The sequence below is a fragment of the Cetorhinus maximus genome, chromosome 20, assembly GCF_964194155.1.
Source record: "Cetorhinus maximus chromosome 20, sCetMax3.hap1.1, whole genome shotgun sequence".
NCBI lineage: Eukaryota > Metazoa > Chordata > Chondrichthyes > Lamniformes > Cetorhinidae > Cetorhinus > Cetorhinus maximus.
Window position 1 is genome coordinate 23882607 of NC_135898.1, and position 25849 is coordinate 23908455.

At 44.8% G+C, this 25849-nt stretch overlaps 1 protein-coding gene across 1 annotated transcript in view; it reads left to right on the top strand.

The window, feature by feature from the left end:
- Positions 1 to 25849, top strand: part of LOC144694758 (paired box protein Pax-8-like) — a 97451-nt gene that overhangs the window by 55677 nt on the left and 15925 nt on the right. The window contains exons 7-8 of the mRNA XM_078565332.1: positions 17696 to 17868; positions 20392 to 20515. Coding sequence (XP_078421458.1) covers positions 17696 to 17868; positions 20392 to 20515 — 297 coding nt within the window. The remainder of the gene's footprint in view (positions 1 to 17695; positions 17869 to 20391; positions 20516 to 25849) is intronic.

A 25849-nucleotide genomic window follows, 5' to 3' on the forward strand; every position in this document is an offset into this window, starting at 1 on the left:
ACTTAGAAGGAACAGGGGGAAATACACTTAGACATTTAAAAACACAAAAGGACAAAATACTGCAGATGCAACAAGTAGTTAGGATTTGTACTGTACTGCTCAGTTGAATGGTGGACACAGATTCATTAGTAACTTTCAAAAGGGAACTGGATATATATACTTGAAGGGAAAAATTTACAGGGATATGGGGAAAGAGCAGGGGAGTGGGGCTAATTGGAATACTCTTTGAAAGAGCCAGTGCAGACTCGATGGGCCGAATGGCTTCCTTCTGGGCTGTACAATTCCATGATTCTATATGTTCATATTTATGAATCTTCCTTTCCTGAAAATGTTGACTCTTTGCTAGGGTGCAGGGATCCTGTATGATTTCCCCTTCTGTAGTTTATAGGCATAATGTAATGCTGCCAGTCTGGCTAAGATCAGCTAATACAACATAGACAAGAGATCAAAGCTGAGGCTAAGCTCGTTGATATGGCCCAATGGACCAAATGGGGCAACATCTAAGCGCAGCCTGTAATTCAGATGTCATCAGTGACATGATACAGTGGGTATGAGGCAGTGTGTAGGGGAAAAGGGCAGAGCCAGTTTTAATTTTCAATCACAGTGACTATCTATGATTCAAGGGGGAATTAGTCTGATGATTAAGTGTGGGTTTATGAAGCATGTTCAATTTAACTGATCTAATCCTTTGCGTCAGTGACACTGGTTCAGAATTGCAAATAACAATTACTGAAAGATGGAAGGAAGTTTCCTTTCTCTTGTGCACCCAGCCTATGTTCTGTAGGTTTTCCCTAATGTCCTGCAGCTTTATTCTGAGTAAGTATCCATGTCTATAACTCTACATTGTGATATTCAGTATTAGAATTCCAGAAAGTCGTTTTTAGCTGCTGGTTTATGAGTGATAAGAAAGAAACCAGGTGAAGGGCGAAATCCCCTAGTGCTCTTCAAAAGGTAACCTACTAGAGCTCGCCCTCACCAACCTACCTGTCATGGATGCACCTGCCCATGACAGAATTCACAATCGCACAGTCCTTGTGGAGACAAAGCGCTGTCTTCATGCTGAGGATACCGCTGTGTTAAATGGGATAGACTCAGAACAGATCTAGTAGCTTAAAGCATTCATGGGTAGAATTTTCACCTTGGTGGGTGCGCGCCCGACCCACTCGAGAGTGAAATGACACGCGTTGGCATTGGGCCAGTGCCCCGGCGTCAGCGTGCAGTCATGCGGTAGTTCAGTCGGCGGGTACGCTGCCAATTCCGCCTGTTTAGAGTATCAATCGTTAGAGTATCGGTTAAGTTAAATTTTTCACTGCCTTGTCCAACCTTACAGTTGGCGGGCAGGTGAAAAGGCCAAGCGGCCTTTGCATTTTTTTGGAAACCTCATCCATGGGCGGGATGAAGTTTCCAACATCGAACAGAAATAAAAATAATTTTAAAAAAAATTTCACTTATAACATGTCCCTGTTCATGCGACAGAGTCACATGAGGGGGCATGTTTCATAACATTTCTCGCATCTTGGTTTTTTTTTTTTGAAAACTCTTCATCTCCCTGAGGCAGCTCTAACCCTCAGGGAGGTTCCCAAGAGCGCACCCGCGTGCATATGAGAAGCTCGTTCTTGCCCCCCTTGTCCTCCTCCACCACCACCACCACTCCCCCACCCCCCACAAACCCGGACAGGCAGCGCTGAGCGCTGCCACTCGCATTTTGCACTGGGCGGGCCTTAATTGGCCCGCCGTTGGGAAACTACCTTCCGGCCTAAATCGCGGGCAGCGGTTGGCTTCCCGACCACCCCCAGCCCAGCCCGCCCGACAAGGGCTAGATTCTGCCCCATGAGTTTCTGTGGGCCATCAGCAGCAGTATCCAACAACAATCTATAACCTCATGGCCCAGCGTATCCCCCCACTCTACCATACCACCAAGCCAAGAGATCAACCCTGGTTCAATGAGGAAGTAGAACAGCATGCCAGGAGTAGCACCATGCATACCTAAAAATGGTAAAGCTACAACAGAGGATTGCCTGTATGCTAAACAGCAGAAGCAGCAGGCGACAGACAAGGGCTGAGCGATCTCACAATCAATGGATCAGTTTGAAACTACAGCCTGGCCACATCAAGTGGTGGGTAATTAAACAACTACCGTATATACTTGTGCAAAAGTCATTTCTAAGACTAAATTTTTAGCCAAAAAGTAGGGGGTTCCACTTTTAAGCGAGTAATAGTTTAGAGGGGTTGAAATCCATCCTCTCCTTTCATCTCGCTATCGCAGAGTTCCAGGTCGGAGACTGCCCCCACCAACCTTGCCCCCAAAAGTAGCCTAAAATGAGTCAAAAAGTATTTTATTATTGAATTTTTATTTATATATAAATAATAACCTCCACGGAGATAGACATTAGTTTGTGTACACTAAATTAACCAAATTTATCAAATTCATCAAAAACAAAAGCCATATGCACACATTTATACCATTCCTTTCAGCTTTTTTATAGTACAGAAAAGAATGCTACTTAGCAGCAGAGCATGCACCGAATGTGTATTAAAATCCATAAAAGTCGCCCTCCTCCTCGTTTTCAGGAGCAAATAAAATGTCTCAATCTGCTTCTCGAATGGCATCATCATATAGATCATCAACATCATCACTATTTTGTGGTTTGGTTTCAACGTCGAATAGTATTTGGATCTCTCTTTGGGTTACTTGTGACCTAATCAGTATTAGGAAGGTTTCTCTCTACTCATGAGTGACTTAGGTCTGACTCAGGTAGGCTTCTTCAAAACTACTTTGTTTACACTATGTAGATGATAAGCTTCTAGGTAAGTACACCTTCTTTGTGTAGAGACTATTCCATCTCTCTACCGAGTCTCCAGCACTGCTGATGTCACTGTTACATCATGAAATGTCACTATCTCATTACCACAGCTATTAGCCATTATGCTACATCTCCCTCAAGTATAATCTCAACTTTTTAAATAACAATCTTAAGCTATTTTCTTAAATTATTTACATTACATTTTCAAATTCTTGTGACCTCCTTTGCTGGTACAGATTCTATCCTACGACAATTCCTACTCTTCCCCCCATTACCCCCTCACCCCCCACCAAGCCCCTGGGAGAAAGGCTTCAATCTCCCACAGTGTTTTGGGCTCTTTGGGAAGACGTTATGGACATGTGCGGTTGCTCATCTTTTCCCTGGAGGGCAACATCACTCCTGGATTGGGAAATTATCTGCTGGTAATTGGGCTTTGATCTCCACGCTAACTGAGCAGTAAGAATCGTGGAACATTTTCAGTGAAAGGCTGATCCAAGAGAAGGCTTAGAGCATGGGCAGTTAACCTCTCTTGAACTGGAAGAGGACAGACTAGCATTCACTCAGGAAATTTCTGCTCCATCTTAGAACACTGGAGAAAGACCTGAGAAGGTGAAGTATCTTCAACTTTGATGAAGAATTGCACAGCTATATCATTCACTGCTGCATTGAGGATGATAAGGTATTCAATATCTGAGATTTGAATGAATCTGGAAGACATGAAGAAGAATGACGAAAATCCTGTAGGCATGGCAGGTTATTATGACAATATGTCCCTACAACACATTGTAAACTATTTTCACTTTTTGTAGGTAGTGGTAACATTGCCACACTTACTTTAATGTGAGGTTGCTCCGCTTTAGACAATGGGATGATAGTGTCATCATAACAAGGTAAGACGACACCATCTCTAGCAATGGAATGAATCTCCAGAACTAAATTGAGACGAAACTTCTGTGCAGGACTCTTCAGCTGTAGAAGCTCTGTGAATTTGGCCTTTGCTTCTCCACTGAAGGACAACTTTAGTGGGAGGATGACTTGCTGATGAGATTGCAGTGTGAGTGTCAACTAACTTTCACACAAAGTAATAGGCTCTAACTTTGCTCTAGCAGTGTGATCCATCTTGGAATCAAGCATTTTGTTCTCCCTGGACAGCTCACTATGGTCAGGCAGTGAGATACAATGCATCTTATTGATGGATTCAGTGGGACAAATGCACAAATTCAGCCATTCGACAGCAAACACAGCTGACTCATGGAAAATAACAACAGACTTAATATGCTTTGGCAGTAGATTCAGAGAGTGTACCAATCTCTAGGACCTTAGCTTCCAACAGACCACTCATTACTACGACAGTCTCTTTCTCATAACCTTCTTCAGGAAAGAGCCAACCTAGGTCTAGAAGGTTCTCTTATAGATGGTCACCATCTTCTTCAATGCCTTCTGTTTCTACCCCTTCCAGTCTATCTTCGAAAAGAACTAGAGGTCTACAAAAACTCCTCCTGAGCTCCAGTGGATGGTGCCTCTGTAATGGAGAATGAACCACCACTGAATGAATAACACTCGCCATCTGCTACTGAAAGGAAAATCACCTGTTCTGCACCCAACTTTGGAACTTCCTCCATGAAAGGTACCATGTTGACCTGCTGTAAGTCTTCATCTACAGTTTCCAGAATGCCCAGTTGTATACATGCATTTTCACTCAGTTAAGATATGCTTTAAGGCCATAGAGTCTTAGAGGTCTACAGCACAGAAAAGGGTCCTTTAGCCCATCGAGTCTGCACCAGTCAAACAAGTACCTAACCATTCTAATTCCATTTTCCAGTGCTAGGCCCATAGCCCTGTTTGCCATGGCATCGCAAGTGCACATCCAAATACTTCTTAAGGCAGTGAGTTCCAGATTCCCACCACCCTCTGGGTGAAAAAAATTCTTCCTCACATCCCCTCTAAACCTCCTGCCCCTTACCTTAAATCTATGTCCCTTGTTATTGATCCCTCCACCAAGGGGAAAAGTTCCTTCCTGTTTACCCTATCTATGCCCCTCAATTTTATACACCTCAATCATGTCCCCCCTCAATCCCCTCTGCTCCAGGGAAAATAACCCAAATCTATCCAATCTCTCCTCATAACTAAAACTCTCCAGCCCAGGCAACATCCTGGTAAATCTCCTCTGCACTCTCTCTAGTACAATCACATCCTTCCTATAATGCGGATTCCAGAACTGCACGCAATACCCTAGCTGTGCCCTAACCAGCGTTTTATACAGTTCCAGCATAACCTCCCTGCTCTTATATTCTCTGCCTTGGCTAATAAAGGCAAGTATCCCATATGCCTTCTTAGCCATCCTATCTACTTGTCCCGCTACCTTAAGGGACTGGTGGACATGCACATCAAGGTCCCTCTGATCCTTGGTACTTCCTGGGGTCCTACCATTCATCGTGTATTCCCATGCCTTATTTGTCCTGCCCAAGTGCATCACCTCACACTTATCCTGATTAAATTCCATTTGTCACTGATCAGCCCATCTGACCAGCCCATCTGTATCCTCCTGTAATCTAAGGCTATCCTCCTCACAGTTTACCACCCCACCAATTTTCGTGTCATTCGTGAACTTACTGATCAACCTTCCTACATTCAAGTCTAAATCATTTATATATACCACAAACAGCAAGGGACCCAACACCGATCCCTGTGGAACCCCACTGGACGCAGGCATCCAGTCATTAAAACACCCCTCGACCATCACCCACTGCTTCCTGCCACTCAGCTAATTGTAGATCCAATTTGCCAAATTGCCTTGGATCCCATGGGCTACTACCTTCATTATCAGTCTCCCATGCGGGACCTTATCAAAAGCCTTGCTAAAATCCAAGTAGATTACGTCAAATGTATTGCCCTCATCTACACACCTGGTCACCTCTTTGAAAAATTCAATCAAATTGGCCAGACATGACCTCCCCTTATCAAAACCATGCTAACTGTCCTTGATTAATCCTTGCTGCTCAAAGTGTAGATTAATTCTGTCCCTCAGAATTGCTTCCAATAATTTCCCCACCACTGAAGTTAGATTGACTGGCCTGTAGTTCCCTGGTTTATCCCTTCCTCCTTCTTGAATATCGGTACCACATTGGCTGTCCTCTAGTCCTCTGGCACCTCTTCTGCTGCCAGTGAGGTATTGAAAATTATTGCCAGCGCCCCTGCTATCTCCTTCCTTGCTCACTCAACAGCCTGGGATACATTTCATCCGGGCCTGGAGATTTATCTACTTAGAGCCAGACCACGTAGAACCTCCTCCCTTTCTATGCTAATTTCTTTAATTGTATCACAGTCCTTCTGCCTGATTTCCATGCCCACATCATCCCTCTCATTTGTGAACACCGACACAAAGTATTCATTTAGAACCCTACCTACGTCTTCCAGCTCCACACACAAATTACCACTATGGTCCTGAATGGGCCCTAGTTATCCTCTTACTCTTAGTGTACTTGTAAAATAACTTTGGATTTTCCTTTATTTTACCTGCCAATGTTTCTTCATGCCCCCTTTTTGCTCTCCTAATTTCCACTTTGTGTATGATGTAGAGGGTGCCCCTTGTGGTGAAGGGTGGCAGCTATCTGACCTTTTACTTGAACTTCCTAATCACCTGGATCCTGCAATTTAATACTTGATGGCTGGATGTCTACTACTTTGACCCATTCCAACTGATCAGCCAGTACTGTAAAGCCAGCTCGTGTCAAGTCTGAAATCGGTTTTAGACCCTTTAACTTCCAAAGTAACTGACTAAAATTCTTGTTCTTGATTATTCATTTCTCCTAGGCAATCTACAATCTAATTTTTTTCCTTATTGCCAATTTCTTGATTTGTCTTCATTTCATTGACATTCTCTTGCTTTCTTTCATTAATTAAATTTTTAGATTTACAGAACTGCTTGAAGTATCTTGTGTTTCCACATTGGAAAACTCTGCACCTACTGCTGGACAATCTTGCCCTCTGTGCAGTTTTTCAGCGCTGCAGCGTGGGCCCCTCAAGGTGGCTGCTGTGGTGTTTAAAGCCCTTTTGCCAGTTTTGGCAGGCTTTTGATTGGGTGCAGCTGCTGTCTTTAGGCCCACCCAATTAAGAGACTTGTTCGAAATCTTGATATTTCCACACACTATAGCCGAGCTTTGTTCCCTAAGTTTGACCTACTTAGTGTATTGAACTGCTTGTTTTTCTTTATTCATTCACGGGATGTGTGCTTCACTGGCTGGGCCAGCATTTATTGCCCATCCCTAGTTGCCCTTGAGAAGATGGTGGTGAGCTGCCTTCTTTAACCGCTGCAGTCCATGTGGTGTAGGTACACCCACAGTGCTGTTAGGGAGGGGGTTCCAGGATTTTGACCCAGCGACAGTGAAGGAACGGCGATATATTTCCAAGTCAGGATGGTGAGTGACTTGGAGGGGAACTTCCAGGTGGTGGTGTTCCCATCTATCTGCTGCCCTTGTCCTTCTTGGTGGTAGTGGTCATGGGTTTGGAAGGTGCTGTCTAAGAAGCCTTGGTGAATTCCTGCAGTGCATCTTGTAGACGGTACACACTGCTGCTACTGTGCGTCAGTGGTGGAGGGAATGAGTGTTTGTGGATGTGGTGCCAATCAAGCGGACTGCTTTGTCCTGGATGGTGTCGAGCTTCTTGAGTGTTGTGGGATCTGCACTCATCCAGGCAAGTGGAGAGTATTCCATCACACTCCTGACTTGTGTCTTGTAGATGGTGGACAGGCTCTGGTGAGTCAGGAGGTGAGTTACCTGTCCCATGATTCCTAGCCTCTGACCTGTTCATGAGTTAGGTTATCTTTTTTCTGCAAAAAACCTGACAGCTTTTTGTCACGGAATCTGACAACAAAGTGGTCATGAATAAGTTCAGCTTTCAATGCGTCATACCCGCAACAACTGGCTAGCCTATACAGGCCTGTGGGAAATAATTAGACGGATTCCCCTGGTCTTTGGGATCTCTGATTGAATCGCATTCGCTGATTACAAGGTTCCGTTCTGGCCTGAAATACGCATCAAATGTTTTTAGGATGGTTTTGAAGTTTGCAGGGGTCTCTTTCAGCCCCTATCTCAGGAGGGCATCATCAGCAACAGGCCCCACTAAGTAGAAGAATGAACTAACCTGGTGCTTCTGCTTTTGGCAGGGAAACCCAACGCACTCAATACCTCAGGGAGCTTTTTTCCGACAACTCCCAGCGCTGGCCTCTCTGTGGGCCTTTGAGGTTTCTGAACGGCTGCAGAAGGAGCAACGACAGCTAGACTGCTGCTGACATTGCCACCTATTCTCAGTGTGCCTCTCACCAAGATTTCCTGAATCTTCTTTTGAAAAAGTGTTCCGATTTCTCCCTGTGGGTGTTCTGTCGATGGCACCAATCGTTGTTAGATTGGTGTCACCAGCACAGCTACCATGTTCCGTGGTCACATGGGGGGATATGTTTTATAACATTTTAAATTTCTTTATTATTTTTCTTTAAAACTCTTCATCTCCCTGAGGCAAGATTATCAAGTGCGGACTCGCGCGGGTGTGTGGAGCTCCTGCTCACCCTCCTCCCCCCGCCCACACAGGCAGCGCTGAGTTTCACACTGGGTGGGCCTTAATCGGCCCGCCAGTGTGAAATCACCTTCCGGCCTCGATCGCGGGCCGCGGTCAGCTTCCCGACTGCCCCCATCAAGCCCACCCGACAAGGGCAAGATTCTGCTCCATGTGTTGACATGCACAGACACAAAGAGCTAACAGCCGCCTCCAATGGCATGCTACTCTATGATTCTATGAATGAATAGATTTGCACCAGGGCAAGTTTGACTTAAGCAGCAAGAGGGTGGTAAGTACAAGGAGTTAGGATTTTTTTGTCTCAAAGTCAGGGATCGACTTATACACGAGATATATGAAAAACAAATGATTTTTTGGCTAAATGTCTGGGGTCAACCTTAACTCGAGATTGACCATTACTCAAGTATATACGGCACTCAATGTACGGTAATCAATGCAGGAGGCTGCACAAATAACATCACCCTCAATGACAGGGGAGCCCAACACATCGTGCAGAACACAAGGTGAAGCATTGGCAACCATCCTTAGCCAGAAGCGCTGAGTTCTATTTAAGCAATACTGATCAATTTAAGTCTCTTCCTGAGGTCCCAAGCATCACTGCCAGCTGAGGTCACAGTCAGATCAGCCATGATCTTATTGAATGGTGGGGCAGGCTTGAGGGGCCTAATGGCCTACCCCTGCCCCTAATTTGTATGTTTGCATATCCTTCAGCCAATTTGATTCACTCCCCCTGATATCATGAAATAGCTGAAGGCACTGGACACCGCGAAGGCTATGGGCCTTGACAACATCCTGGCTGTAGTGCTGAAGATGTGTGCTCTGGAACTAGCCGTGCCCCTAACCAAGCTGTTCCAGTACAGCTAGAACAATGTGGAAAATTGCCCAGGTATATCCTGTCCACAAAAGGAGAAATCCAACCCAGTCAATTAACACTCCATCGCCCTCCTCTCAATCATCAGCAAAGTGATGGAAGGTGTCATTGACAGTGCTATCAAGAGGCACTTACTCAGCAACAACCTGTTCACTGATGCTCAGTTTGGGTTCCACCAAGGCCACTCAGCTCCTGACCTCATTACAGCTTTGGTCCAGACATGGACAGAAGAGCTGAATTCCAGAGATGAGGTAAGAGTGACTGCCCTTGACGTCAAGACAGAATTTGACCCAGTTTGGCATTAAAGCCTTCTCACAAATTGAAGCCACCGGGAATCAAGGGCAAAGCTTTCCACTGGCTGGAGTCATAACAAGCACAACGGAAGATGGTTATGATTGTTGTAGGCCAATCATCTCAGGCCAGGACATTGCTGCATGAGTTCCTCAGGGTAATGCCCTAGGCCCACACTATTCAGCTGCTTCATCAATAACCATCCCTCCATCATAAGGTCAGAAGTAGGGATGTTCACTGATGGTTGTATAGTGCTCAATAGCATTTGTAACTTCTCAGCTAATGAAGTAGTCAGTGCCTGCATGCAGCAAGACATGGAAAACATTCAGGCTTAGGCTGATAAGAACAAGTAACATTCGCCCCACATAAATGCCAGATAATGACCACCTCCAACAAGACAGAATCTAACTATCTCCGCCTGACATTCAATGGCATTATCATTGCTGAATCCCCACCATCTACATCCTGAGGTTACCATTGGCCAGAAACATAACTGGAACAGCTATATAAATACTGAGCAGGTCAGAGGCTGGGAATTCTGTGGCAAATAACTCACCTCCTGAATTTCCAAAGCCTGACCACCATCTACAAGGCACAAGGCAAGAATGTGATAGAATATTCTCCACTTGCTTGGATGAAAGCAGCTCCACCAACTCTCAAGAAGCTCGAGCCTTCGAGGACAAAGTAGTCCGCTTGATTGACACCCCATTTACCAACTTAAACATTCACTTCCTCAACCACGAGCACACAGTGGCATCGGTTGTACCAGCTAAAAGATGCATTGCAGCCACTTGCCAAGCTTCCTTTGACAGCACCTTCCAAGCCCACGACCTCTACCACCAGAAGGACAAGGGCAGCAGATGTGTGGGAACACCAACAACTGAAATGTCCTGTCAAAGTGACACACCACTTGACTTTGAACTGTATCCCCATTCTTTCTCTGTTGTTGGGTCAGAAACCTGGAACTCCCTTCCGACTAGCACTATGGATGTACTTACACTAGATGGACTGCAGCGGTTTAAAAACCTTCTCAAGGGCAATAAGGGATGAGCAACAAATCTTGGCCTTCCCAGTGATGCTCACATACCAAGAACAAATATTAAAAAAAACAAAGCATTTCACTTTGGTTTCAATGTAACCTACGTCCTTATATGTGTCATGTATGCCCAATTTAATCAATGAACTCCTATTCATAATATGCATCTCTCCACATCATATGGAGTGCCTATTGCATTCTCCTGTCCCTTCTAATAATGGAAAATACTATGCCATCAGATCAATGTACATACACATGCATTATTTAGGGACATAGAAAGGAGCGGATGACAGTCCCGTGACTCAGTCCACCTGGCTGGTCCCAAATATAAGCACATTTCATTCAATCGCTCCATCTTCCTGTAAATTTCCCATAGTCTCAACCTGCTAGGGCAATCTATTATACTGTATAATTTCCCTCCCTGTAAAGAAGTTCAATATAAATTGAGTGTGCATGTTTTTCTTATTCTATGTCTCAGCTCATGTTCCCTGTTCTTGGTTAATTTAAACATTTTTTGTGGTTCAATTTCCTTTGTTCCTTTGTTCCTTTAAGAGCCTTTTCCATAGTACACAATGCCATACTTTTAAATCTCTCATCATAGCTCATGTAGAATCATAGAACGATAAAGCACAGGAGGCCATTAGGCCATTGTGTCTGTGCTGGCTCTTTGGTAGAGCGCTCTTTCCCCATAGCCCTGTAAATCTTTACCTTCCCAATATTTATCAAATTCTCTTTTGAAAGTTAATATTGAAGCTGCTTCCATCATCCTTTCAGGCAGTGGGTTCCAGATCATAACAGGAATGTTGCTCCATGTCGCCTCTGGTTATTTTGCCAATCACCTTAAATCTATGATAAAAGTAAAACACTGCGGATGCTGGAAATCTGAAACAAAAACAGAAAATGCTGGAAAAACTCAGCAGGTCTAACAGCATCTGTGGAGAGAGAAACAGAATTAATGTTTCGAGTCCGTATGACTCTTCTTCAGAGCGCTGGGTTGCTTCCCAGATGTGCCTGTGAAAGCAAGGAGAGATAATTAGTGCATTGCAGGGGACTGCAGAACAGGGGAACTGACCCACAGATGAAAACTCTGAAGAAGAGTCATACGGACTTGAAACGTTAACTCGGTTTCTCTCTCCACAGATGCTATTAGACCTGCTGAGTTTTTCCAGAATTTTCTGCTTTTGGTTCACCTTAAATCCTTGCAGGTTACTAACTGTTCTGCCACTGGAAACGGTTTCCCCTTATTTACTTGATCGAAAACTTTCATGATTTTGAGCACCTCTTCTTCTCTTAATCTGTTCTGCTCTAAGGGGAATAATCGTAGCTTCGCCAGCCTTTCCACATAATTGAAGCCCTTAATCCTTGGTGGCAAATCATTTCATCATCCCCAAGGCCTTGCCGTCCTTCCTAAAGTCTGGTGCCCAGTATTGAACACAATACTCCAGCTGAGGCCTAACGCTCTAACCGATAAAAATTTAGCACATTTCCTAGCTTTTGCCTTCCACACCCGTATGTTTTGAGCCTTCTCAACCTGATCGTCCACCTTCACCAGTGTAGATATCCCTACGGGTCTCTCTGCTTCTGCAACCCCTTTAAAATTGTGCCATTAAGTTCATACTACCTCTTCTCAACCTTCCTACCAAAATAAATTACTTCACACTTCTCTACATTAAATTTCAACTGTCATGTGTCTGGCCATTTCATTGATCACCTGAAGTGTCCTCCTGAAGTCTGTTATAATTCTCCTCATTGTTTACTACGTTTCTGAGTTTTGTGCCGTCTGCAATTTTTGAAACTATGCCCTATATACTTAAATCAAGATCATTTATATAGATCAAAAATAGCATTGGTTCTAATACTAACCCCTGGGAAACACCACTGTAGACTTCCACCCAGTCTGAAAAACAACTGTTCACCATGCCACTCTCTGCTTTCTGCCCCTTAGACAAATTTATATCCATGATGTGACTGTCCCCTTAATCCTTTGGCTTTAATTTTTTTCACAGGTCTATGATGCGGTACTTTGTCAAACAGCTCTGAAAGCCCATGTACACAACATAACCATGCTTACACCATCAACCTCTACATTACTCCATCAAAGAACTCCTTAAAGTTAGTCAAACATGATTTACCCTTAACTAATCTGTGCTGACTTTCATTTATTAGCCCATGCTTTTCCAATTATCAGCTCATGCTCTCCTGGATTATGGTGGTGGTGGTGGTGGTGGTTTTGCCATCTGTCTGCTGCCCTTGTCCTTCTAGGTGGTAGTGGTCATGAGTTTGGAAGGTGCTGTCAAAGGAGCATTAGTGAATTCTGCAGTGCAACTTGTAGATGGTTTACATTGCTGCTACTGTGCGTCAGTGGTGGAGGGAGTGAATGTTTGTGGATGGGGTACCAATCAAGTGGGCTGCTTTGTCCTGGACGGTGTCAAGCTTCTTGAGTGTTGTGGGAGCTGCACTCATCCAGGCAAGTGGGGAGTATTCCATCACACTCCTGACTTGTGCCTTGTAGATGGTGGACAGGCTTTGGGGAGTCAGGAGGTGAGTTACTCATCGCAGGATTCCCAGCCTCTGACCTGCTCTTGTAGCCACAGTATTTATATGGCTGGTCCAGTTCAGTTTCTTATCAATGGTAACCCCTAGGATGTTGTAGTATGGGATTCAGTGATAGTAATGCCATTGAACATCAAGGGGCGATGGTTGGATTCTCTCTTGTTGGAATGGTAATTACCTGATGCTTATGTGGCGCAAATGTTACTTGCCACTTGTCAGCCCAAGCCTGGATATTGTCCAGGTCTTGCTGCATTTGGACATGGACTGCTTCAGTATCTGAGGAGTTGTGAACATGGCTCTGAACATTGTGCAATCATCGGCAAACATCCCCACTTCTGACCTTATGGTAGAAGGAAGGTCAATGATGAAGCAGCTGAAGATGGCTGGGCTGAGGACACTACCCTGAGGAACTCCTGTGGTGATGTCTTGGAGCTGAGATGACTGACCTCCAACAACCACATCCATCTTCATTTGTGCTAGGTATGACTCTACCCAATGGTTAATATTTCCTCGCCAAGTCAGATAAACATCAAGAATTTTGGATAAATCTTTCATAGACGTTCACTATGTACTATTTTGTTTGCAATTCTGGTCTCTTCAGCATCCCTGTCAGTGACCGTGCGTGCCTTCAACTGTCAGGGCCCAAAGCTCTGGAGTTCCCTCACTAAATCCCTCTGTCCCTTTTCCCTCATTTTAAGGTGCTCTTAGACCTTTTTCTTTGATAAAGCTTTGCTAATGTTTGCCTCTTTGGCTGTGCCTGATTGTGCTCTGTGGAGCGCCTTGATGTTTTACTATCGAAAAGGTGCTATATAAACGCAAGTTCCTCTTCTTGTTGTTGTATATGATGCGAATTCCCAGTTCACTGGCAGAACCAGAACGAATTCCACAATTTTTATTTAAGAGCCTAGAAAGACTGCTGCCAATCGGCCAAGTTCAAAGATTTAGTGCTGCCTAGAATGCTTGTAACATTGCCTCAGTTTCAAATACCTGCTAATATCTTAACAATGAATGATTAACTTTGCAATGTCAGCACAAAACCCTTGCATCCTGACTAATTTGCAGTCCTATCAACTTGGTTGAAATCACATCCTGCAGTTTGAAACCTAGAGAGTGGTAAGTTTCCATTTTAACTTCAGCCATTTAAAAAACAATGGCTAAAGTTTTGGTTTCACTGCCAGGGATGGCAGTAGCCTGGCAGAGTGGAGGGTCACTGCATGGGGTCAGATTCCACATGTACACTGACGAACCCCAGCTTTACCTCTCCATCACTGACCCTTTCACTGCATCTATGTTGGTCTGACACCAATTCCACGTATGCCATATTTCTTCCAGTTAAACATTGGGAAGACTGAAGGGTAGTGTGGGAAAATGTGAGATTGTCCGCTTTAGTAGGAAGAATAGAAAAGCAGAATTTTATTTAAATGGAGGGGGACTGCTGCAGTGCAGAGGGACCTGGGTGTCCTCGTACATGAATCACAAAATCACAGTGCATTCCAAACCCTAACTACTCGCTAGGTGAATAAGTTTTTTTCTCATATCCCTTTCAGAGAAGATTCACTAGGTTGATTCCTGGGATGAAGGAGTTATCTTACGAAGAAAGGTGGAGCAGGTTGCTCATTCGAGTTTAGAAGAATGAGAGGTGATCCTATTGAAACATATCAGATTCTGAGGGAACTTGACAGGGTGGATGCTGAGAATATGTTTTCCATCGTGGGGGAATCAGGAACTGTGGGGGACAGTTTCAAAGTAAGGGGTTTCCCATTTAAGACGGAGATGAGGAAGATTCTTTTCTCTCAGAGGACAGTTAATCTTTGGAATTCTCTATCCCAGAAAGCAGTGGAGGCTGAATCATTGAACATGTTCAAGGCTGAGTTAAACAGATTTTTGATCCATGACGGAGTCAAAGATTATGTGGAGTGCGGAGCGGGGAGAGACAGGAAATTAGCGTTAAGGCCACAATCAGATCATCCATGATCTTATTGAATGGCAGAACAGGCTCAAGGGCTGAATGGCCTTCTCATGCTCCTATTTTGTATATTCTTTTTACTTTGGCCCCCCACAATTACCCTTCTTTCGCCACCAATTTTGTTTCCTTCCCTGGCCAGTCTCTCGGGTTCAACCAGATTCATTACTTCAGGAATCTATTTGACCCCGGGCTGAGCTTAGGACCTCAAATCCCCTCTTTCATCAAGACCATCGACTTCCACTTCCATAATGTTGCCTGTGTCAGCCTTGGGTGATAAAACACCATGCCTGTCACTTCCAGAGTCAATGACATAGATTTTGAGTTTGCACGGTAGGCTAAGATGGATGTTTGTGAGTCGGCAACCTGGGGCAGAATTTTGCCGTCGGCTAGCAGGGGGCATAAAATGATGCGGGATGACATCAGGCGGAACCCCCGATGTCATCCTGCCCCATTTAAATTTTCAGGAAGGTGGGGGCGCAGCAAAATCGGCTGTGGGCCCGCCGACCTGTCAATGGCCAATTGAGGCCATTGACAGGATCATTTAAACAGTTAAAGGACCTGTCCTCCCAACCTTAAGGTTGGCGGGCAGGCCAGGAGCCCTGGCGGGTAATAGAAGAAACATGAAACCTCATCCAGTGGCGGGATGAGGTTTCGTGCAGGGTTCTAAAGAGTTTAATAAAGCTTTACTGTAATTTATGAACATGTCCCATCTCATGTGACATTGTCACATGAGGGGGACATGTTAGGAATTTTGTTTTTCTATTTTTAATCTTTTTAAAAGTGTCAGCGATCTCCCTGAGGCAGCACTTAGCCTCAGGGAGATGTGCGCTCTTCCGTGCACATGCGCAAAAGAGCACACTCTCGCTTTTGGGGAATCCACCCCCCACCCCCACCCCCCGCCCGCACAGGAAGTGCATAGCGCTTCCCGCCGGACGTCACGCTGGGTGGGACTTAATTAGCCCGCCCACATAAAATGGCGGCAGGGCCTGCTTCTCCGGCGGGGATCGGCTCCCCGCCCGCCAGAGATTGGGTCGGGCCTGCTCGCCCGACAGGCAGAAAATTCTGCCCCTGATTTACATCTCTTTCCATTTTTATTTCTGTTGATTCCACCAATCTTATGCTATTGCACAAGGTCAAAATCAACTGCAACTGCTCTAACATTCTCTTGGCCAGCACCCCAACCGTGCCCTCGATAAATTTCAGATCATCCAAAGCTCTACTGCCCATATCCTTTCCCACACAAAGTTCACTTACCCATCATCCCAGTGCTTGTTGACTGGCTCCTAGCCCTCCAACATCTCAAATCTACAACGCTCATCCTGTTATTTAAATCTATTTGTGGCCTTGTCCCTCAAAAACTTCTCCAGATCTACAAGTTTCCAATCACCATCTCAGACCTCTTGTGAATTTGTATCAACCGTGGTTCAGCTGGTTGTCTCCCCTTGGAGTCAGGAGGTTGCAGGTGCAAGTCCTATTCCTGAGACTTGAACATAAAACTCCAGGTGGACTGCAGCAAGTGTTGCGATGTCAGAGGAGCTGTCTTTTATATGATGTTAAACCAAGGCACTACTTCAAAGGAGAGCAGGGGAATTATATCACTGTCCTGGTCAATATTTATCCCTCAATCAACATCCCACAAAAGAATAGATTGTCTGGTTATTAGTACACTGTTGTTTGTGGGAGTTTGCTGTGTGAAATTTGTCTGTCATGTTTTCTACAGCACAACAGTGACTACACTTCAAAAGAAATTAATTAGCTGTTAAGCACTTTGGGACATCTTTGGGACAGCCCCCTTGCTTTGAAGCTAACTGAAGATTTAGGTGGAAGGCTGGGCAATTGCCTCCCCCCCCCACCTCACTTTGTGGACAGAAGGCCAACCCAGCTCCTGGATCCATAGGCCAAGTGAATGCCAAATAATGACTCCAAGTGGCACCTGAAGTGTTGATCCTGCTGATTTCACCGGGGTATGTTTGGAGAGAACCAGCAGGTGTGATTACACAGCAACAACACAGCTAATGGAACTTGGGGACCATAACTTGAAGTATCTGGAGAGAATGAGATAGACTAAGTAGGGAAATGGAATTTTAGGGCAGCTGTACAGGTGAGCTTTTCACATTTGAATTCTAAAGACACCAATAAGGTAGTCAATAGATTGGACCCTTCTAAGCTTGAGCTGTTTCTAGAAACAGCATTTTGAACAATGTAGCATTGGGGAGAAGTGTTGTTGGTTACAAGTCTGTTATTGGGAGTAGTTTGAGGCAATGAATTAAGAGCAATACATAAGTATATTGGCGAAACATTAAAGCGTAGTGGATTTAGCCTGAGATTTTTTGATATGTTGCATTGAAAGGGACACTGTAAATAAGCCCAGGAACAACACTGTTACTGAATGTATGAGACATTTTGATGCCAGTACAGCCTGCACAGATGATGGAGTGCACACCGAATAATGTATTTGGATTCCAGGATTAACAATTGAATCATATTGAGAGGAGGTTCAAAGTAGGCTGGGCATTTTTTTCTGGTTGTTTTGTTGGTATATAAAGCAGCAACAGTAAATGCAAATCGTGTTGATAAAACACCAGGTTTTTTCCCTGTTGCAGGTGAGCAGGACAATTGTGTGATCAGCGCCGAATCCCAGAGCAGCAGCGGGGGTCCTCGAAAGCAGCTCCGCTCTGAGGCCTTTGCGCAGCAGCTCGAGGCCCTGGACTGCGCCTTTGAAAGGCAGCATTATGCAGAGGTCTTTGCAACTGCCAGCCACAACAAAGGGGAGCAGGTGAGTGAAGAGCAGCCAGCAGCCCTGGCACAGTCTCTGAAGGAATGGTTACTTATTGAAAGTCAGAAGATGCCATTGTGTTGAAGTTTTATTCCACCAGGATGTAGGTCCTGTGTGAACTCAGCTGAATTGGCTGGCCACCATTTCAGTCACCTGACACTTGCATGATTTGGAAAACAAGCATTTATCAGAACAAATTGGTAAACTCTGCTTCAGTTGATTTAATGGTTGCCCATTCTTTTCCCTCATACAGCATTGTTTTGAATTATTCAGCAAAGCTGCACCAACAAAGGCCCTGAGACCTTGGTGTGCACCTGCCACCAGATATTGCCTTGAATTGACTAACTCTACAGGCATGACTGAACTTTTTAAATGAATTCTAATGAGTAGATAGCTGTAAAAGTGAATCATTGCTGTTAAACTCCTGATAGCTAGTTGGTAAAGGGCGAAACCAGAGCTAATCTCGGTTTACATTGATTCATAGACTGAAACATTACAAGTATACATCTCCTAACTCAACCACACCACGGAATCAGTAAGTTTCCCTTTATATATGCTCAAGTGATAACTCAATGCACTCCACTTGCATGATAGTTACCACAACTGACGTACATTAAATGGCATCTTTGCCAGACATGGTGCATTGAAGATGGAACTTTGCTGTCCTAAAATAAACAGGGTATTGGCAGCTGGTGGAGCAAGGTGTCAATGAGGCCCAATATGAACCAGCTAGCGAGTAATTGTCACCTCCCTGATTTACACTGGCAGAGACCTGGAAGCAGATACTTCCTCAACCAGTCCCTCAATCATGCAAACCATCTCCTAGCTGGCAAGGCAGAAAATATAGGAGGAGTATATGATGATAAGGAAGGCATATGGAATGTTCTCCTTCACTGGCAGAGGTGTAGAATGTAAAAGTAAGGATATAATGTTGGAATTGTATAAAACACTGGTGAGGCCACAACTGGAGTATTATGTGCAGTTCTGGTCACCACACTACAGGAAGGATGTGATAGCTCTGGAGAGAGTGCAGAGGAGGTTTACAAGAATGTTGCCAGGGTTAGAAAAGTGTAGCTACAAGGAGAGATTGGATAGGTTGGGGTTATTTTCCTTAGAACAAAGAAGGTTGAGAGGTGACGACTGAGGTGTACAAAATTATGAGGGGAATAGATAGAGTGGACAGGATATAATTGTTTCCCTTGGTGGAGAATTCTAGAACCAGGGGACATAGATTCAAGATAAGTGGTAGAAGGTGTAGGGGGGACATGAGGAAGAACTTTTTTACGCAGAGGGTAGTGGGTGTCTGGAATTCGCTGCCCAAGTTGATGGTAGAGGCAGAAACTTTAAACTCATTTAAAAAATACCTGGATCTGCACCTTAAGTGCTGTAAACTGCAGGGCTATGGGCCGGGTGCAGGAAGGTGGGATTAGAAAGGGCACCTGGGTGTCCTTGGGCTGGCATGGACAAGATGGGCCGAATGGCCTCCTTCTGTGCTGTAACTTTTCTATGGTTCTATAATATTCCCTCAAATAATTCTCTGAAGCACCCATCAAAGAGAGACATTTTTTCCATGGGCTGGACTCAGGCAGCTGTCTGTGCATCTGTCTATCACTTGTTTTTTACTCACTAGCCCAGTACAGAGTGGCTTTAAAAGGGGCCAGAGATTACAGTCAGCTAAGACAGAGGTCATTTCAGATGAACCAGCTTCCAATAGCTTGAAGCAGAGGAGAAGCAAGCTCTCAATTACTTTGTTTATCCCTTAGACAAGGGCATATTATAAACCAACTGCCCGGAATACTGGAGAATATTTAGTCTAATCTAATACTTAGATTGAGGAAGTAGCTGCTTCCAGTAACCAGGATCAATTCCAAACGATTCCTGTTGGAATTTAAGCACTAGGGCATCACTTTTTGTCAGTTAAACAAGGAGGCTGAGGGCACAGGGCCCCACTCTGTAGGCTAGTATGTTGGATTGAGGGACATGCGGTAAGGGATTGTACTGAAGTTGATCTTTAAAAAAGAGATGGGGCTGTGGGGCCTAATGGTCTTCTGCTTGAAAACATGGCAGAATCAGATTCCATAGGAATAAGCAAAAGGCAATTCGATGTGAATTCAAGAAATGATGGGGAAACGGCGCTGGTGTGAGCCTAAATTGTTCAGCTCTCTCAAATAACCAGGCCAAATGGTCTCCTTCAGTGCTGTGAGATTCTCTGATTCTTATCTGTATGATTTCTTCTGACTTTCTCTGGAAGGATTGAGTTCTGATGCCTGGCAGTAGCTTTATCAATTTCTTATGCTCCCGGGATGGAAGGTTTGGCTCATTGCCATCAATGCAGAGCCATCTAGTAAGGGAGCCCCTTGAACAGTCACTTAGACTCTGCCACTGAGAGCAGGCAAGTTCAAAACCATCAAGGTAGCAATCTGAGCTTATAACACAGGTAAAATGCAGTTGTTAGCCGATGGTCACCCTCAGTAGCAAGTATCTTAAACCACAATCTTTGTTGTCTTAATATTCATGTTACAGACCCCTCTGTATCCACTTTCATCCTTAAACAATGGAATGGATGAAGGGAAGCCAAGCTTGACCTCTTCTAGCACTCCAATTGGCAGAAATATCACTGGATCACAGGCATACTCAGTGGTGACAGGTGAGTACTCTTTGTAAAGAGCTCTGTGATGTAATGGCCAAACAACTGGAATGGAAAGATATGGAAATAAGAACATGCTAAACAATACCTAAGAGATCTCTGTGGCTGGTACAGAATTAATATTGGACACATAATAATTAAATTGCAGGATACGTATTCGCTACACAATGTCAGCCTTCAGCGTTTTCGCTTCAGATTGTCTTCACCTCCTTTTAAAATCAGGTTGCACTGTTGAGCAATGAAAAAGGTGGCTATAAAGATAGTGGGTGCATTGGTGATTATCTTCCAAATTCTATAGATTCTGGAACAGTTCCTGCAGATTGGCAGGTAGCAAATGGGGAATGACAGATCCATTAGCCTTAAATCAGTAGCAGGGAAAATGCTAGAATCTAATTATAAATAATGTAATAACTGGACACTTGGAAAATAATGGTAGGATTGGGTAGAGTCAACATGGATTTATGAAAGGGAATTCATGTTGACAAACCTGAGAAGATTTTTTTGAGGATGTAACTAGCAGAGTAGGTAAGGGGAGCCAGTGAATGTGGTGTATTTGGATTTTCAGAAGTCTTTCAGTGAGGTCCCACACAAGGGGCTAGTAAACAAATTTAGAGAATTTGGGATTGGGGATAATATACTGGCATGGATTGAGAATTGGTTAATGGGCAGAAAACAGGAAGTAGGGCTAAATGGGGTTGGCAGGCTATGGCTAGTGGGGCACCACAAGACTCAGTGTTCCCAAAAGCCAATTGGTAGAGACTATACCCTCCAACTATCAGAAGCAATTTCTTTGCATGAACCACCTATGCCAGTGCAATCGTCAACTTGCAGTTTAATTGATCTGATAATATTTTATGCATCATTTTATCGATCACTACATGATTCCTCTCACAGAGTCCATTGTTAAAAGGGCTTGCAGCTGCAGTATTCATGACCACAATGTTCATGTTTTCATACATGTCTCTAAGCTTGTCATTGGCAAATTCCCTCCATTATCAGTCAGAAAGTTAGCAGGTGCTCCAAGTCTGTTTCATTTCCATTCCTCCATGACTTTATCTACAATTACCCTTTGTCCTTGCCATGTATAAGTGTAGAAAGACCAAATCTGTTTGCCATGTCTATAAAGTGTAAAATAAAAATATTTCTGTCTTTGTCCCATACCTATAAATCCATGGCAACTACCCCATTAAAGTCATGTGCTAATGAACGGCCTACAATAGGACATGACGGTGTCCTCCAATATCATTTACATATTTCACATGTTGTAATAATCTCTCTGATGAGCCTTGTATACTCCTCGTCAACCACATCTGCATCCTTTAGCAGGATTTTAATCTATGACAAGAAGGGTGAGCCAATTGCCTGGGCAGCTTTAAGACAAATTGCTTTTTTTCTCTCTAATTCTTATTACCTGGATGTCATTAATAGTCCTCTAATGTCCTGATTAGAAACATCGGATTTTGTTAAGGGGATACAATAATGCCCTGATTGGGCAAACTGCAGATCCACTGACTTTCCAAAACCCATTACTTTATCATGCTCCCTGTCCAGTTTGAGTTGTGCCTTTTTCACGTAAGGCTTACTTAACAGCAAAGGTACCTTACCAGAGACCACATCGGTGCTAATAAAGTGGCTTACTCCAGCTATTTTGTACTCTTTTTAGAGACCTCAATGTGTTGTCATCCCTGAACCTAAAAGAAGTGAAATGTTCATACTCCCTAACCTTACATCGATCCTTACTGCTGAGTGAATCTAGGTAACGTTTTAGCCAATCTGTTCCACATGTTGCCCATGTGCAACCACTATCTAATACTGCACGGTTAAATGAATCCATGACTAATACACTCATATAGTCAGAAGGAATGAGGATGAAAGCAGCAGATATGGATACCACAACAGATGACAGGATTGGAGCAGCAATAGTAGTTGAATGAACCCCAGGAATGCCCAGGGAATAATTAACAGATGCTTTAGCTGTGACTCAACATATCATATTGCAATGAACTGCTCAAATGGAACAGCAGGGCTCTTGAAGTGATGCATGACACAGCGAATTCAGAGGCTGAAATGATGATAATGATTAATCTGAAGGAATTGTACTAGTCACAAGAAGCTTTAGTCCAGTGAAAGAATGAAGTGGATATGTGGACATGGATCATGTCCCTACCAAGAAGAAAACAAGGCATTGCCACTTCCTAACAAAAGTAAAATCCAAAGCAAAGTTTTTTGTGAGCTGCATGCCCATCAATTAGGGCAGCTAATGCCCTCTTTCAACCTCACATCGTTGGACAAGCATTCAGCAGCCCCAGGAGAGAAGCCCCCACCACCCCCAACCCCCACCTATTTAAAGAGACTATCAACTACTTGAAGTTTAGTTCTATTAGTTTCTTCTGTCTATTGCTACAACTCTACACGTTTTTGGAGCTTTGTGTCGTTGGTTAAAGTTATACAAGTCCACGGGGAGTTTAGTAGGTGCTGAAGGAGTTTGTATTGACTTGAAGGCTGCTGCACAAACCAGTTGCTCCCAGACATGGCTCTAGCAGCAAGCATTCCCCTTGGGATGATTTGGAGAATGAACAGAGCAGGGCAAGCTTCTGGAAGAGGTTTTGGTGGGGGGCAGTTGTGGGAGCAGAGCTCCCAGCAGGAAGGGTGTTCAGGAAGCAATTCCCCTACCAGAACCTCAGCTCGGAACAATATGTGCAACGTCTGTGCTTCAGAAAGGACGCTCTTACTGAGACCTGCCACCTGCTGTAGCTGCAACTGCAGTCTGAGTGCAGGCAAAGACTGCATTACCATGGCCTGTGGAAGTATGCTGATCGTTTGTGTCCGGACTGACTGGAGATGGGGCCGTTTGGAACATCTCACACTTTGCCGTCCACTGTCAGGCAAGGGAGGTCACTGAGGCTTCCTATTCAAACAGACACCGTGGCAAATCGAAGGGTGACCCCTGGACGACAAGGGCTGTCTGCTGACCACATGGCTGAGGACCCTGGTGAGCAACCCACAAAGCTGTGTACAGCATGCAAACAATAAAAGCCAGGCTGCTACCCAGAGTGTGATGGAGAAGACTATTGGTGCACTGAAACAACACTTCCACCCCCTAATCTTCTATGAATGGACCCTACATGAGGGGGCAGCTCTTGCCACCAGCTGTGCAGCAAGTAGCTGAGGGGGAGCAGCACAAAGAGGAGGAAGAGAAAGGGAGGAGGCAACCTACGTAGACCTTTTCTGGCTGGACTATCTGTGAAGAACTCACTTAAGAGCAATGCCAGTAAATGCACCCCTAATTCCCCACTTGGTCACAGGCCCACAACTTCCCTTCCCTCCGCCATTGACTATCACAGCGTCCACTTGGCCACAATGCAAAATTAAAGCCCACCACAAAATAAATATTCTAAACCAAACATATAAATAAAGTCATGTCATATTCTGTAGAGAAGTCAACCAATCACCCTTGTGCGTTCCTGTAGTACCTGATTTCTGTGAGGCTTGGTTTGTCTTAGTGCTCCTACGCACTGCTACCCCAGTGGCTGCAGCTTGGCTGGTAGAAGGCTCTGTCTTTCACTGAGGGAGTTTGCGGATGGCCTTGGAAGATGCGCTCGATGGGCTGTGAACTGCCCCATCTGGGCATGGGAGGCAGCAGCCCCAGCTGGCACTTATTCATTGGGTGCCTTTTGCTTGTGCTGCAATGAAAGCTGAGACATCGGCCACCAGACAATGCACGAACCCACAAGCGTGCAGATAGAATTGGCTGACATATCCACGCTGCAAGTGAAAAGCTGTAAGCTCTGTCCTGTGTCAAGTTTTCCTGTGGACTCCTCCATGTGCCTTGATACTGACGGCAAGCATTTTGACAGGTGCCCCAATTCACCAAGCATTCACTTGTGCAGTAACCCTCTTCCCCTGGCTGTCCCATCAAAATTCTCATCCCAGTCCTATGCCATAAAATTTAACTGCGATCTTTGGCAAGCTGGCATTTCTCCCTGTCCCTGAGGTGGCTGCAGCCCACTCATGCCCAGTTACTCACCACGTGCAGACCCTGCCTCTATGCTATACTCTAAATTCCACGCAGTGTCAGCATTTGAGCTGGTGGCTGCAGCATGAAATTCAGTGACGCTGTGTGGTCATTGTCTCCTTGCTTTTCCACTCTGTCTGGCCAGGCTGCACTACTCAGGTATCTGAAAGGAGAACAATGCAGATTAAGGTGTGATGCAGGGAGTGGTGGTGAGGGAGGAAAGTTGCAGGTACCTGTGTGTACCATCTATGACTTAAATCCGAAGAGAGTGTGGGATGAGGAGGAGGCGAGAAGGAGGATGATAATAAGGTCATCCATATTGGAAGCAATGGCATAGTGGTAATGTCACTGGACTAGTAATCCAGAGGCCCAGGGTTATGCTCTGGGGACCTGGGTTCAAATCCTGCCACGGCAGATGGTGCAAATTGAATTCAATTAAACAACCTGGAATTAAGAGTCTAATAGTGACCATGAAACCATTGTTGATTATTGTACAAACCCATCTGGTTCACTAATGCCCTTTAGGGAAGGAAATCTGCCATCCTTACCTGGTCTGGCCTACATGTGACTCCAGACCCACAGCAATGTGGTTGACTCTTAAATGCCCCCTGAACTAGGGGGACAACTAGGGATCGGTAATAAATGCTGGCCTGGCCAGCGATGCCCACATCTCATGAACGAATAAAGAAAAGTTGCAGGTACCTGTGTGTATCACCTATGACTCAAATCTGAAGAGAGCGTGGGATGAGAGAGGAGGTGAGAAGGAGGATAACAATTTGGTCACCCATATTGGATGGCGTGGTGGTATTGTCACTCGACTAGTAGTCCAGGGTAATGCTCTGGGGACCCGGGGTTAGGACATGCATGTGTGCTTGTTCCCCTCCTCGTGCTAGCTTGTGTTAGCCCTCAGATGTGCGCTAGCTGTTCTGCAAGAGAGAGGGAAGTGTGTCAATGAGTGTCATGCAACCTGCTTGCATGACATGGCTGTCATGGTTGAATAGCTGGCAGTGTGTACAAGCTGGGTGATGAGTGTGTGAGGCTACAGTGAACATGAAGGCTGAGTCCTGATTGATAGATTATTGGTAGGTCAGTGATGGGGCGGGGGGGCAGGTGTGGTGAATTGAGCAATGTCTGAAGCTAGTGCTGCAGTTGGTAGGACACCACATTTGAAGACGCATTCACCGACCTTGACCATTCGTGTGAGGTCATTGAGCTTCTTGCGACATTGCATCCAGGTCCTAGGAGCTTGACTCCTGGCATTGACCTCCATGGCTATCTGCTCACACTACTTTCTGAGAGTGTGTCTTGAGGGCCTCCAG